We start from the raw sequence: 15,238 nt of genomic DNA on the forward strand, positions 1-15,238 counted from the left end.
AGTTTATTCGGTCATAAAACTTTCTCTAGAAGTATATACATTTCGATATATAAAAAAAATCCATCAATTAAGAATTTGTCGCTGTCGCTTTAATGTGGACTGTGGACTAAAAAATATGATCAGATTTAGTAATATGTATATAATATATATATACATCATATAGGTTAGTGACGTACGATGACATGATTAATCCAGTAATGTGAACAACTGATGTCAGTTAAAATACGGGGACGGGCGTGTCAGCTCTCAAACTTCTTTCTGACAACATAAACTGGCATTTGGCTGTTGGTGGGCTGATACTGGCTAAACTTCGTAAAGCATATAGTATGTTTCCATCTATACTCTACGCTATCATATTACGTGTACTACACAAAACATATGTATGTGTATTTCGCGAAATTCAGAATTTAGTCGCTACATATGCTAACTTAATCTAATGTAATTTTTATAATTGCGCTTTTATTTATGTCTTAGGGAACTGCAAATGCAAAAAGGAAAATAAATATAATTTTTCTTATGTCTTTGTTCTTCCAGATTATATGACAGTGTAATTACAAGTTGAATTTGCGGGTTATTTTGAGATCTTGAAATTCTCTTAAAGTTGAAATTGAAGAAATACATTTATGAACAAATTCCTGTTTTAGCATATAAATTTATATATTTGTTTAATATATCTAGAATGTAATACAAAATAATATAGATTCTAGAAAAATGGAACGTTTTCCATTGCATGAAGCACTAGAACAATTGGCTTGGCTAGAGGGAACGTGGAGAACAGAAGACCAAGGCTGCGGCAAGTATCCGACGATAAAAGATTTTAGCTATTATGAAGAAATAAGTTTCACATCCTTGGGACAGCCTATGTTCAATTATACTGGACGAAGCTTCTCCAGATCAGATTTAAAAAAACCAATGCATCAGGAAACTGGCTTTTTGAAAGTGAATCCAGGAACTAATCAAGTGTCTCTTATCTTAGCACACAATTTTGGTTTAACAACTATTGAATGTGGTGAAGTAATTGACAAAACTATCAACTTAAACAGTACAGATATAGTAAGATTAAAGGGAATAAAGGTGCCCCATGTAACACAGGTATATCTAAATGTTACCAATTTAACATCATAATTTATATATTTATTATTAATTATGCAATTAAAATATATTTTAAATTTTGTAATAGATACGCAGGGAATATAAACTCTGTGATAATTGTTTAGAATATGTATTTTATATGGCAACATCAAATACTCCAGTGCTGACTGAACACCTGCGAGCAAAATATGTGAAAATAAAAGAAGAAATATAAAAGGATGGGAAGAGCAAATAGAGTTTTTATTTTACTATTTGTTTTAGATGATTTATTATTGTAATTTACAAAATTTAAATATCTATGAAGTATGTGAAACTGAGTGAGGAATCATAAAAGGATATGAAACACAAAAGAAGTTTTTATCTTGCTATTGCTTTTTGACTACTGTAATTTACTGTAATCGTCATACGCAAATAAAACGTTAGAGTAAAAATATATGTACATCGATTTATCATTTGATGCTTTATCATGATTATATGAACATCCGTTGCACGAATCCATTATTCAATAATTGCCTGTGAAATTGCTGTTAAAAATGTTTCTGTTTGTTATATAACAATTTGAGGTTTTTCATGACTATATAATGGTATGTTTTTTCTTGGAACATGTACATGTAATTAAATGTAGGAGAGAAAAAGAGGCAAGACGAAAACAGATGCTGAAAAGAGAATACCTTTGATGATATATAAAGTATATGTTTTTTTCGATCGACGATAGTGACTTCCGTTGTGATGCGAGGGTTGAGTGGCCGTAATATTAGAGGACATTGTGTAATTCCATATAATAATGAATGAGATCGAGGAAAAGTATAAAATACTGGAAATCTCGTACTGCGATTTCAGTATAAAGTACGGCCAGCAGTTGAATTGAATGTGGGAATCATATAAATGCAATTGAGAATCTTAGACTTTTAGATTGTTAGTTGTACTGCGATAGTTGCAAAGATGTATATGAAGATCTTTCCATTGCACGAGCTCTTGCACGTCCTGGCCTGGTTGGAGGGCACATGGATAACGGATGAGCCCGCGGTGGGCACGTACCCGACCATCAAGCCCTTCAATTATTTCGACGAAATAAATATTACATCTATAGGCCAGCCGTTGTTCAATTACATCGCGCAGAGTTGGCATCCAGAAACCGGTATGCCGATGCATCGAGAGACTGGCTTCCTGCAAATCTTACCGGATACCAAAAAGATCGCCCTCAGCCTGATTAATAATATAGGAATGTTCACGGTCGAACAAGGTGATCTGACAGATGATAATAACACTATCATCGATTTGAAGAGCACCAATATATTGACGACAGATGCATCGATACCACATTTCGCGACTGTAACAGAGGTACACGACCGGACATTTTCTTTACAAATATCAATACTTTAGCATATAATTATTCAATAACGTTGCTTTTCCTTTCACGATAGACGCGTCGAGTATTTACACGCAATGGCGACAATTTGGAGTTCATCTTCTACATGGCGACGTCGAAGACACCCGAGTTGACGGAACATTTGCGCGCGAAGTATAGGAAAGTGACATAAAGATTCATGAAAGGAATATCTATATTGCAAAAATGTGTGTGTGTGTGTGTGTAAGGACACGAAGGAAGAACTTCTATCCAAATCCAGGAATTAAAACCATTTTCTCCTTGTAATAATTTAAATAAGAAGCGGACAAAATTCTCAAGGAACATGAAACGTAGATGTAGTTCATTGATGTAGCTAAAATAAATAGTGACGCAGATTTAATTTATTAATATAATGTTTCGCACACAGTTACGCCGCCTTCTCTTATTTCGCTTATCAAGGTGAGTCAACTAACTGGAAGGTCGAAGGTTGGGGCACACGATAAGGGGAAAAGGGAGAAAATTCGCGACTGGCACGCGACGTGACCGCATAGAGAATTGCGCCGCAGATTGCATCTTCAAGCGTCCTTTCCCGATCGATGGCATTTAGTTATATTTCATTTAACTACTGCAATGTGACTTTTATCGATTATATACGATATTTCGGCATTGCGATTGATGTCGTTACGTCGGAGTTCTAAAAATTTCAACCTGGTGCTTCTACAATCTCAGTCACGCCGTTAATCGTTTTTTACGCGCGGATATTCATTAAATAACGCATTAACAATAAATTTATTTTAATCTGACTTAGCAATATCTTGCCTCAAAAATGACAAGGGAATTAAACTTTCGTTTATGCAAAATTAACGAACGACGAATTAAACTGTCTACTTCCTGCGAAACTGAAAACGCGAGTTTCGACTTAAACGATACGAAAAATCGTGGCTGATATAAATCTGAAAGGACGAGGATCATGTGGGTACATGTCGCACATGTAATGAAAATCCCGATCCACTTGTTTCGTAACATCACGAAATTCAAGTTAAACGGCCGCTGCTTAACGGCTCGCACGAATTCGCTTGGCATAAAGGGAGTAGGGAACGTAACACCTGCGTGTTTACCTGCTGAAACAACCCCGACCTGCCACGGTGGACTCGACGATTCGACCGCGACAGTTGCTCGTCGCGTCGGCATGACGAAGGATCGTTCCCTCGCACCCGAGGACCCGAACATCGGATATTGAAATATCTCGAACACATCGAATGCTCGTCGTTCCGTCGTCATTGCATCGGTACTTTCGTCACGCGCGGATAATTCAGAGCGAGTGTTTGCGTGTTCTCACTAATATACTCATTCAAGTTTTCGCCTGAATTTAATTCCGATATAAGCTCGTTTCAAAATTATTTTCAAGCTCAAAAGTACACGTCGTCGCTTAAATCATCACGTGGAATTTTTAATTTCGTTCTGTGTTCCTTCAGTTTTTCCTTTTTTTAAAAAAATGTCTTCATTATTTTTTTAGGAATTTTGACTTATACATCTGAAATACTTCGCGTTCTCCAATAACCTCCGTTTATTTTTTACATTTTTTTCAAAATACGTAATCACGCTTTTGGAAATTTCTTGAATGTTCAATTTTTGTCACAATTTATATACATACTTCTCTCAAATCTCTTTCTTCATATTTCTTCTCTTTTTTTTTTTTATAAGACTTCTTTCGAAAGAAGTTGATATAATTTCTCATGCAAGAGATTGCAGGAAAAGTGTGAAAGATCGAAAAAAGTAAAAACGCGTTTTTATTTTTCTCATTATTTAACAATGCATTATTCTTTTTATAATTCCTTTGAGATGAAAAATTATTTAAACAATTATCAATATTTTAAAGCTCTTTTGTTTTTCGAATCATATCGTGCGCAAATCTAAACTTCCATCGCGCGGAATATTTGAATCGATTGATCGCATCTCGATGTCGCACGATCGTCTTTCATCTTTTTGACCTTTGAATGGCGCGCAGCATGGCACCGCTTTACAATGATCATGATTATTACAAGAAGATGTTCGAGCTTCAGGAGAAACTGCGGAAGAGGCAAGTACACCACTCCTCCCGGGAGTAATCGTAGGTCTCGTGAATACTATCGCAGGTGTATAATTACGTTCGGTTCGTAACGTTACGAATTTTCCAGCGAGGAGGAGAGAATACGACTCGAGGAACGATTCAATATGCTTATGCGGGAATCTCGTAACAGGTGAGTAATAAATTATCGCTTATCCGGAATCTGTGTCCGGAATCGAGTTGTTGCGGTATTGAGTTGGCAGATTTTGAATTACGGAAGCCCAGATCGAGTGATATTATTATGAATGTGAAAAAATTAACGGTGAACAATTACAAATATTCTGGTTAAATTTGCTAAATATGATTTATTTATTATTTTATAACTTGACGCAACCTAATTGTTCTACATTTATTATTATTTCAATTCATTATTCCCTTTATCGTTACTTGAGAAAAAAATTAATGAAATGATAGGAGTAGTACACAAATAAAAAAATAACTGAAAAATTTTCAAGTGAATTTTTATTTTTAAAAACTGTTACTCTTGCAATAAAAAGATTTTATTGCGACTAATAAATCTATTTTATCTCAAATTTTTTGAAAATTTAAAAGTTTCTCGATTTGAAAATGTGAACATTAGTATATCGCTCTACAATTCACCTATTGCAGATGTAGAGGAATTACCTGAGGAAATACTCGATATCGATCCACTGGCTCCCTTCTACGGAATGTCACGATCAATAATGCCGCGAGCGCAATCCCGTTCCCGTCGACATATCTCCGCGGTCGGGACAATGCCAATTCCTCTATCTTGCTCGTTGTTTACGCGTTCCGTGTCTGGCCGAGACATTCTAGCGTTTCATTGATCGTGAACACAGAATAAAAATGTTCGCATATTTTATGCCGCACAATGATGCGCGTTTCCATTTTTAAAGTCATTGCGTTAGCTATATATTGTCGTAAAGACTTCGGCAACCTTATGCTACGAGGTCACGAAAGGCTGTTTGATCGTGAGGAGATCATATTAACTTCTTAATTGACTATTTAATATATTTATTTTTTGAATATATATATATCTTCTATACACATCGTAATTTTGTGAAAGAAAATATATATAAAGAAAATTTACAAAAAATGTATAAAATATCTAATACATACAATTTTTAATTTATTTATTCAATTTACCAATTTATAGACTTTTCAATTTATAATATTGTATGTTCAATTTAGAATATTGGGAATATTAAAAATAAGAATCAAAGAAAAAAATGTAAGAAAATATTTTCTCAGCCAAAGTATTTTTAAATCTAAAACTTGCCGCTCAATAACAATAACTTGATTTTCTAATTGCAGACACGATGCCTGTATAAGTCGATTGCGTATGAGGTATATACAATATTTGGAAGAGCAACGTACAAGAGATGAGAGGAATCACAAACTTCTCGCAGCATTGGACAAAGTTATGAACAAGCTCGCGTTGATGAGCGCGAAAAAAGATCGACTGAATGTTCTCAGAGTGAGTGCTTGTTATACATTATGAAGAAATTGCTTTATGTTACTGTTTATTTTTCATTTAAAACAAAATAAATAAATAAATGTTAAAAATAATTGTTAAAAAATATTATTCACATAAGAACTAGATTCACATATATATATATTTTTTTTTTTCTATTACATATATTACACTTGTTTTTTATAATCACAATGAGATATACGAAAATATGAAAAATAAACCACAGCCTATTATTCTATCTACGTCGATTTATTTTATCTAATGAGAATATTGAAACTCCGTTTTAGAAACAATATGAAGCTTATCTACTTCGCGTATACTCCAATCATCGACCACCCGGTAGTGTTACCGGGGACAGTGGCATCGCCAGTCAGAATGAAGATAAATATACGAAGAAAACCGTGGGGGTGGCATATCCTGATTTAGCGTTCGCAGAAACAAGAGGCGTCCCATCACCGCGAGTGCTTGATCCTCAACTAAATCAGCCAAAGTTTCACGTAAACAGCGTCCCATTAAATAATTCTTCAATTTTAACTACTACATCAGCAAATGTACCTCTCGGCGTTGATCATCGTCAGATGAATGCTTTGCATAGATCTCACGTTTACATCCCTCCGATCGGTCAAACGGGCGATCAGCTCGCCCAAATGTCGACGATTTCTGCGTCAAATGCCCAGTATCCGCGGGTGATACCCTCCAGGTATGACGAAAGCAATCTCCAACGTGTCCCAGACTTACGCGTTTCTTACGCGGAAGCACCGGTTTTGTCAATGCCTCGCTCGGATAATACACAGTCCAATGTTATTCCCGTCAACCGATTCTTCAGGAAGCATGTGGAATCGGAACAAGCAGCATCCGGCCTCTCGTCGACCGCGCGACACGGAAAGATACCACGAAATATCCCTGTTGCACAACAAATCGATCCTTTACTTCGCTATCACGATGCCAATATATTGCCGTCGCAATTGCGGATGAGAGAATACGATCCGTCCGAGATTGCGGCCGCAGGACCGACCTCAGTGACCGGAAAATCGAGTGTGTACCGTGCGGGATCAGATGTTAATCAGATCGGTCCGTTGCCGGGATACATGGACTATATCCTGGCGAGTCCGCAAAAGTCTGATGACGAAGGATCCATTCGTTCCATCACTAGCGACGATTTGGACGGTCTGAGGCTCAACGAGCGTTTGCTATGGGGAAACGCGGATGTCGGCAAGACCTCAAGTCGATCGCCGAACGCTTTGGGAATGAACAACGTCAATTTGGACGAGAATGGCAAGACGGCGATCCTGGAGAACGAACTGGATCGATACATCAACAATATTCGCAAGCTCCATCGGGAACATGGTAGCTTGGACGAGCTGGACCATGAGCAAAACACTAGCGGCGATCTGTTGAATGTTTCTCTGTCGGAGGACGCTTTGGAACTTCCGGCTGAAGATCGGGCGAAGAAGGAGCGGATGCCCGAGGAAATGGGGAGGATCCTAGCATTGGCTAGTGATCTTGCGTCGAGGACGGCGAATCTAAAGGAGGTCACGAGAAATCCGGCTGAGCAAAATGACGGTAGCTCACCCACGGAAGTCGGGAACGAAATTAGACATCGCGAAGTAACGAAAACTGACGCATCGGAATTGAAAGGAAAATGCGAAGCTGAAGGACGCGCGATTCTGGCAGGGAACGAAATTAGAGAAGACATTGCGACACACTCAGCGAAATTAGAACAGCCGCACGGAAATACGGAGATTGCAAAACAGACCTGGAATAACGCGGGCGATTCAGCTGATTCACAAGATCGCAATCGGGAAATATTCACTACGAAGAAGGATAATGTAAACATGAAAATAATGACAAGTGACGAATCACATCAGATCAACGATTTGGAAAAAACATTGAAAGAGAAGCAACATGATCTGGTAACCGGTGAGGAATCGAATATTGAAGATCTGTTTGACGTCGTCGAGGAATTGGCACCATGGGATCTCTCGAGTATGCAGAGAAAAGTTCACGAATTACATTTGGATGATCCTGACAGAAATCAAGTAGCGGGAAAAGATACTGAACAGATCGTGGACAAGATCAGAGAGGAAATCGGAAACGAATCGCGGGAGTCGCCACAATTCACCGAGCAAATCGGTACGAAAAATGAAGTGGAGAACGCGCATCTTCCGCAGAATACTCTTCCTTGCTCGGAATTAGAAACGAAAAGACTAGATACGAATGAAGTGAATGAGCTCGATGGGCGAAACGAAAACGAATTGCATGAGCTTCCTGAGAATACCGAAAATGTGTCTCCTAAACTTCCGAGTCAATATACAGTTGATGAGCCTAAAATCGCATCTCAGACGGATGAGGAACTTGGCAAGTTAGATGAAAGTGACAGGGAGAAACAAGCTGACAACGAGACGGCAGAGCTGCGAACCGACGATAAATTTGAAAATGTGATAAAAGATAACGAATATAATGTCGAGCAAGGATATGTCGAGGATTCGAACCAAGCGCAGCAATATGAACAAGATCCAAACCAACAATATTATGATCCAAATATATCGTACGAGGCAGCTGGTAACGAAGAATATGAAAGATATGGCGAGCAAGGATACGCTCAAGAAGGTCAAGAATACGTCGAGTACGTAGAGGGCCAGTACGAACAATATCCCGAAGGTCCCAGTAATCAAGAGTACCAACACTATCCTGATGCACAATATGAGCAGGATCCGAATCGAGCGTACGATTATAACTACGACCCTAATCAAGGATATGGGGATCCCAATCAACAATATGATCCCAATCAAGGATACGAGAACAATCCTGATAATCAGACGTATGATTACACCGAAGAAGTTCCCTATGATCCTAATCAGACGTATGATAATGCGTATGAACAAGACTATAAAGAAGGACAGGCCAATCCCGATGCCGAGGAACAGGAAGAAAAACCGGAAACAGAGGAGACCTTCCAGAAACCGGCAGATCCGGAATCGGAACACAAATCCGACAGAGATGAGGATAAATCACAACAGGCAGCTGCTGTTGACGGGACGAGTCAATCGAAAAAGAAGAAGGATGTGATCAAGTCCCTGTTGGATTCTGACACGGACACGACGATCGAGAGAAATGTTTCAAATACGGAGAGTGATTTCGATTTCAATTGAAGTATGTGATATATGTTGGGAAGATTGAATTTGTGATATGAAGGAAGATCGCAATAACAAGATCCTGTTAATAAGATAAATGGACTGAAGAAGAATGATTGAATTTTCAAATCTCGAAACGGATTTTCGATGATCAAGAGAGATAGATACAAACAATATGATTCGGATTTTAATTAAAATATATAAAGTGTCAGCATTAAAAGGAAAGAATAGTTAATCAGTTAGTCTGATACAAATGAAGATAAACTATAATAAGAATAAATGTGATTCAGAGAATACGAGTGGATCTTCTTGGACTCAAAGATGGACGCGTTAAGTTTATTCGCAAGAAATGTCAGGAATATGAATACAGTGAATATAATTCTAATTACAGTGTTAATTAGAGTCCACGAGTTGTAGTAAATGATGAGAGTAATTAAGTTTTGGATTTTCGCTTGGCATTGCTATCGTAAATATCATATTTACATATGATGTAAATATGTAAGCATAGAATAAAATGGTGAAACAAGGTGCAAGTGAAAATATATGTTATTTTGTGGACATTACCCATTTTCAGTTTGCAATCTAATTAAAATATAATTAATTATATCTGTAAATACGCATTGCAGTCGCGCAAAAACAATAGTCAGAAACGTATTTGATGCATTATAAAAATTGATTATTTTTAAAAATATTAAATCTGGAAAAAGACGAAAAAAATTAATTAATTTAGATTAATTAATCACCTCCATAGATTTAATAATATCAATTAATATTAAAACAGAAAAAAGTTCCAAGTTTTAAAAATCTTTTAAAAAATCATGTAAAATCAATTTAATTTTCCATGTTTCTCATTCAGACACATATTGCGCAATATGTGCAATGAGTCAGTAAACGAATGCATTTGTTCGATAAACATATTCATCTCTCTCTACGTACTCTAACTAGACATATGATACATAATCACGCAAATATATAAATTTACTTATTTGTTTCCTTCACAGATACTTTTTTATGTAAAATTCTCAAGATCAAGTTTATGATCGTCGACTCATATGCCATTTCTATCCATTTTTACCATTTCTATCAATGTAGATTTAACTTTAATCTCGATTAAATTTTCTACTCTTTATCTTTTCCTATTTTTTTTTAGAATTAAAAAAAACAGAAAAAAGCAAGTTAATTCAAAATTAAAATTAATCTACATAGGAATGAGGGCATTGGCCGAAGCCGTTCGTTAACCGTAGCGGTGCTACGTGCACATTTCGAGATTTTTTTTTACAATCTACGCGCTCTCGTAAATATTTGATACGTGCGCTACACAATGCTACGCAACACGATCCCGTAGTGACGTATAATTAGTGCAGCGCGGTGGTGGTGGTGGTCAGTCGCATGGTATGGATTTTCACGGAATCGACGGGAGCGAGTCTGCGCCAGCCGAAACGTCGCGGTTCGCAGCTGTATCGCGCCTCTTCCACCAATCACGCTCAGTGCCACGCGCGTCACACCACGGACGCAGTGCTGTAAAAGTTCATCGTTGAAGAAATCGGTCCGAGCTTTCGTTCGTTTCATCGTAAGTGTTCTGAGAAAGGTAGGGATTTTACTGTTTTCACTGTGCATTGTTTTATTCCACTCTTTCTATCTTGTTCCTTCTTGCTTTGGAATTATCGCCACGTAGAATCGTGTCATCTCGCGGAGCACGACGCGATGCGCTGTCACGTTCTTTCATCGTGGCACAGTTATACGAACGAATTAAGTGAAAGGAACTGAGAGAGAAAAAGAGACGGAGAAAGATATATGCAAGAGAAATTTCCGTTGACCAAGGTGGCTGAAGATTTGCGAAGTCTTCTTGCAAAACTGGATTATTTTTATTTACATTTTGTTGAATTCGTGGTGTAGTGTTTACGGTGAACAGTTCAATTAAATCTAAGTCCGTAAAAGGGGCGGTTTTAAAGAGACACAAATATCAAGTGATATATACAGAGATATCAAGGAAATACATCAGTCAATCAGTGATTATCAGGTTTATTTCTTCATAAAAGGGAAATGCTATATCGTCTATACGCGCAGGATCATTCACGCCTATAATACATCAATTCGTACACGTGTCGGAGCATACAATGGATTTCTCATAATTCCCATACATGCTCCATACATAGGCATCTAAAAATTCACGTGTGTGACGATCTCACGCCTATACGTCACTTCGATATATCGTGGGTCGTGGCGTGCGTCAGAGTGTCAGGCTCCAAAGCGCACCGGCATTTTGTAGCGATTGTGCTATGCACTCGTGACGTGGAGTCTTTGTGGTGAGGAGAGTCGTCATGTTCGCGTTGCGATCAGTTCGCCTCTCATGCGTGGCTGAACGTCGCCGAACACGTCACCGACCGTCGCCGTGTTCGGCTCGTCATGGTGAGGCGTCCCGCGACCGCGTTGTCTCTCGCGCAACTTCATTCTGATCGTGCGGATCGAAGCGCGCGGCCCCGAATGGCGTGCAACCACGCCGCGATTGGCTGAGCGCGTCTGTCGCGCCGCCCCGCGATTCGCTCGGCTTTCGTCGCGTCCACTGTAGCCGCTGATCGAGGATAGCTCGATAGCGACAGCACGATTGACAGGTGTGCATTACGCGTTCCTCGTCCAAAACGGTGTGAACGCAAGTAAGAGACTTAGACGCGCTAAATAATCGCGCTTCGTGACTGTTCGACACGGGTACCGGTGAACTGGATCGACCTGGCGTATGAAAAAACTCGCAAATTAGCATATCAATTAATTCAACTTTAGTACGACTCACGCGTGTTCTCCTTCTTCCATAAAAAGTACTCTTATAGCATAATGGATTGGAGAGTTTGTTATGTGAGCGAGGAAGGACTGACGTGCACATTTTTTATCGGCCCATTTAAATTTACATTTATGTTGACTCTATGTATTAGTATTTATGTTTTAATGCACGGATATGTATGCACAGATTATAGTTTAGCATATGGAATTTAAAATGATGTTTAATTATTATGCAAATTGATCGCAAGAGCGATTATGCGATGTGTACGTGCGCAGGAAAAAAACTGTTAATCGTCGACATTGTATATAAATAAACAAACTGCAAACTTCTAGCATAAACGTTAATGGTTAAATCGCAGATATAATTTGTATAACGAAAAAAAATTTTTATGTTTATCATTATTTTCAAAATGAGTTGAGGTTCCACAATTGCAATAACAATAATCTCTGTTTAAACATGAATGATTTTATGCTTTTAATTGACAGTTAAAGCGTGCCAAACGTTTAAACTTGATAGAATGACAAATTGGATGTATCAGAGATGTGAAAAAGCAGTTAAGCATTAATATTAATATACGAATCAGATATATGTAAATATATTTTGTTAATTTTGTATAGCATTTATTCGCATTAAATCAGTCGACAATTTTTTTTAGAACTTTTACAATAATTTTATTAATCATATATTATAATCTGTGCATTTGCGTACTTTTTATTAAACAAACGATCAAATATTAATAAAATAAAATCAAATGATAATATAAAAATTAAATTATTTCACGTTTAAACACATAATATTGTTATAGAGATTAATATTGCAATTTAACTTTATCAGTCACAATTAGTGTTTCTTATCGCGAGATAAGAATTCTTATGTGATCTTGTCGATAAGAAGCTCATTGTAAGGAATAGATAAAAGGACAATATACACTGGTAGATATGATAAAACTGTACAAAGGAAAATATTATCATTATATGAAAATAATGGTATTCAATGATTCTCTAGATCTCAATAGTATCCTTAATATTTTATTTATCATTATAATGAATAATTTAAGTAATATTTATTTAATAATAGAATAAATAATACAAATATCGGAAAAAATTAGAGAATCAATATAAATATTATATTGATTCTCTAATTTTAAATAATATTTTTTAAAATCATATTATAAATATAGCTGCATATTGTAAATATAGCGAATGGCATTTTTTGAAATTATATTATAGATACGTACGTATGTTATAGATACACTATACGTCTTCTAAAGTTACATTTAATTTATATAAAATAATTCTAAATAAATGCGAAGAGGAAATAATTCTTTGTCTTCTCAATTTTCTTTGAAAATTAAGGAGATGCCTTTCATATAAGCATGAATTTTTTCTGTGAAGTTATTTTCCTTCAAAGAGAAAAATAAAAATTAAGTTTTCATTTTTTTCTCAAATTTTGAACAAGTTAAAATAGTAAAATTTGATGGACATTTTCCACCAAGTACTTTTATATGTTTATATAAAAGATCCCCCTTACTTTTCGACAAAAATTCGTGTCTTAAAATTTTTTGCACTTATTTAGAATCACCCTATATATTTTCTCAAACAAAACGCGCGGCTTTGTATACTACAATTCGAGCGCTTATCGAGAAATTATAACTGATAATGCAGCCACGTCAATGTCGTGGATAATTAAATAAAGCGAGCACTCAAGATAATGAACGCATTTGCAGAATTATGGAGAATGTGATAGCCATGAACAGCGTGAAGGAGGTGAACAGTGACACGGACAGAATCTATTATGAATTGGATGGTGAGGGTGACGCCGACAGCTCGATCACACCGAGCCACAATGTGGATCACCATCACGATCGTGAGTATCATCGATTGTCATCATTTTGTGATGTAACTGCTTCTAATCAATTAGCCATGCAACAAGAGCGTATAGTTACTACGACGTATAGTTACTTATATGCAATCATAATTACAAAGTTGTCAGAGAGTTATTCTTTGACGTTATTATTTTTTGGATGTTTATTCGCAGAAATAAAATTATTTTTCTTTAGTTCTCGAAATAAGTTTAATCTAAAAAATATATCGTTAATCTTTGACATTAATCTTTCAATGTTGCATCAAAATTATTTTTCAACCTGATGAAATCTCATTTTAAAATTATAAGGTTATCACGAAACTATCTTTTAAAATATTTTCTAATTGTTTTTTATTTATCGAAAAGAGAGAAGATATATTTTTAATTTCCTTGAATGATGATTCTAAAATCACAATGCTTATAGAAATATTCTTGATATCTTTTTCTCTGAGCAAATTTCGATTAGATGTTGTACTTTTATGTGGTTTCGCGCTTCAAATGGCCGATAATCTTTGCTTGATTGCAATTACACCGCAAAACGAACACGAATCGTGTCATGACATTATACGGTGCATTATAGTAGTCAACTCGCACACAACATAGCTACAACGTTTTATTTGGCCGCACGGAAGGCGAAGTTAATTAAAGTTCGTGAGAGGAATGGCGATCGATATGAATTATACACGGAAGCCGCGAAAGCAAGACGAATGCCTTGGTGATTTTCTGTTGCCAGAACTCACCGATTCTCGTGCTAGGTACGAAAATGTTAGCCTGAAAAGTAATGGTATAAATAAATAATAAAGGAAAAACCAAGAAGAAATTTGAAACTGAAAAAAAAAACGAATAGAAACTTGAAGATTTGAAATATTTTACGAATTGGTGAACGAGATTTTGGAGTATCGAGAAGTTTTAACCGCGCGTTTTAACCGTTGATTAAAACGAAATCCTGTCGATCAACGCGAGTAAAGATTTAGGAAATTGGCAGACAGCCTAAGACCTTCTCTCTGCAGACTGATAGTATTTTAGCCGTCGTCACAATGATGTCGTTGGTGCTCGTCTCATCTGGTCTCGTCAGTGCGAGGTGAGACTTTCGGAATGTGTATAGAAGACAAGTGTTAACTTCGTAGAAATAAACCGCAATTCGCGGTTGTCACGGTAGTTTCGCAGTGCTCCTTGTTGAGTTGTTTTATGCGCAGATTGTAAAACCTAAGATAAAGTGGCATTACGTGAGTTAAGTGAAATTCTAAAAACTCTATGAAAACAGCTTCCTGTCCGATCGTTTCGAAGATCGGCCTTAATGATGAATTTTGAAAATAGCATATGTGAAATTGAAAAAATTTCACGAAAATAGCTCCCGCGACGATTACATAATCAATACGAGTCAAATCTGATGATAATTAACTAGTGACGTGAAAATCTTGTACATTTTCCAATTCCGATATAATTCGATTTATTGGATTGGGTG

At 36.7% G+C, this 15,238-nt stretch overlaps 4 protein-coding genes across 14 annotated transcripts in view; all 4 read left to right on the top strand.

Moving 5' to 3' along the window:
* The first annotated feature begins 181 nt into the window (after positions 1–181).
* LOC105427003 (peroxynitrite isomerase THAP4-like) lies at positions 182–1,527 on the top strand. 5 transcript variants are annotated; one of them, XM_011638501.3, is made up of 3 exons: positions 182–324; positions 701–1,092; positions 1,181–1,527. In XM_011638501.3, exons 2-3 carry the CDS (start codon positions 712–714, stop codon positions 1,304–1,306), a joined length of 507 nt encoding a protein of 168 aa, XP_011636803.2. In that variant the 5' UTR covers positions 182–324; positions 701–711; the 3' UTR covers positions 1,307–1,527. The 5 variants fall into 5 exon arrangements, with proteins under 5 accessions (XP_011636803.2, XP_088940109.1, XP_011636804.2 ...); XM_089083983.1 differs by having other exon boundaries at positions 184–324; positions 535–1,092; XM_011638502.3 differs by having other exon boundaries at positions 239–380.
* A 148-nt stretch (positions 1,528–1,675) lies between these two features.
* Positions 1,676–2,866, top strand: LOC105427002 (peroxynitrite isomerase THAP4-like). The gene is made up of 2 exons (XM_011638499.3): positions 1,676–2,433; positions 2,517–2,866. The coding sequence occupies exons 1-2, from the start codon at positions 2,035–2,037 to the stop codon at positions 2,631–2,633; spliced, it is 516 nt and encodes a 171-aa protein (XP_011636801.1). The 5' UTR covers positions 1,676–2,034; the 3' UTR covers positions 2,634–2,866.
* A 128-nt stretch (positions 2,867–2,994) lies between these two features.
* LOC105427001 (uncharacterized) lies at positions 2,995–9,851 on the top strand. The gene is made up of 4 exons (XM_011638496.2): positions 2,995–4,520; positions 4,618–4,680; positions 5,841–6,003; positions 6,288–9,851. Exons 1-4 carry the CDS (start codon positions 4,438–4,440, stop codon positions 9,150–9,152), a joined length of 3,174 nt encoding a protein of 1,057 aa, XP_011636798.2. The 5' UTR covers positions 2,995–4,437; the 3' UTR covers positions 9,153–9,851.
* Positions 9,852–10,553: 702 nt separating this feature from the next.
* The window catches only part of AMPdeam (AMP deaminase), a 30,277-nt gene continuing 25,592 nt past the window's right edge, over positions 10,554–15,238 (top strand). For 2 of the 7 annotated variants that reach the window (XM_089083965.1, XM_011638515.3), the window contains exons 1-2: positions 10,563–10,722; positions 13,637–13,776. In XM_089083965.1, the coding sequence (XP_088940091.1) occupies positions 13,641–13,776 (136 nt within the window). In that variant the 5' untranslated portion in view covers positions 10,563–10,722; positions 13,637–13,640. Of the gene's footprint in view, positions 10,723–11,875; positions 11,895–13,636; positions 13,777–14,827; positions 15,236–15,238 lie in introns of those variants that run through there. The other 5 variants (XM_089083966.1, XM_011638523.3, XM_089083967.1 and 2 more) reach the window with 5 other exon arrangements.

This window comes from Pogonomyrmex barbatus, unplaced genomic scaffold (genome assembly GCF_055798465.1).
Source record: "Pogonomyrmex barbatus isolate J1 unplaced genomic scaffold, ASM5579846v1 scaffold8, whole genome shotgun sequence".
In the NCBI taxonomy this organism is placed as follows: domain Eukaryota; kingdom Metazoa; phylum Arthropoda; class Insecta; order Hymenoptera; family Formicidae; genus Pogonomyrmex; species Pogonomyrmex barbatus.

Excerpts from the sequence above, each read along its gene's own strand:
- LOC105427003 (XM_011638501.3), top strand. The coding sequence starts at position 712 with ATGGAACGTTTTCCATTGCATGAAGCACTAGAACAATTGGCTTGGCTA. Across the intron at positions 1,093-1,180 it reads AGGTGCCCCATGTAACACAG|ATACGCAGGGAATATAAACT; the intron begins GTATATCTAAAT and ends ATTTTGTAATAG.
- LOC105427002 (XM_011638499.3), top strand. The coding sequence starts at position 2,035 with ATGTATATGAAGATCTTTCCATTGCACGAGCTCTTGCACGTCCTGGCC. Across the intron at positions 2,434-2,516 it reads ATTTCGCGACTGTAACAGAG|ACGCGTCGAGTATTTACACG; the intron begins GTACACGACCGG and ends CTTTCACGATAG.
- LOC105427001 (XM_011638496.2), top strand. The coding sequence starts at position 4,438 with ATGGCGCGCAGCATGGCACCGCTTTACAATGATCATGATTATTACAAG. Across the intron at positions 4,521-4,617 it reads CAGGAGAAACTGCGGAAGAG|CGAGGAGGAGAGAATACGAC; the intron begins GCAAGTACACCA and ends CGAATTTTCCAG. Across the intron at positions 4,681-5,840 it reads ATGCGGGAATCTCGTAACAG|ACACGATGCCTGTATAAGTC; the intron begins GTGAGTAATAAA and ends TTCTAATTGCAG.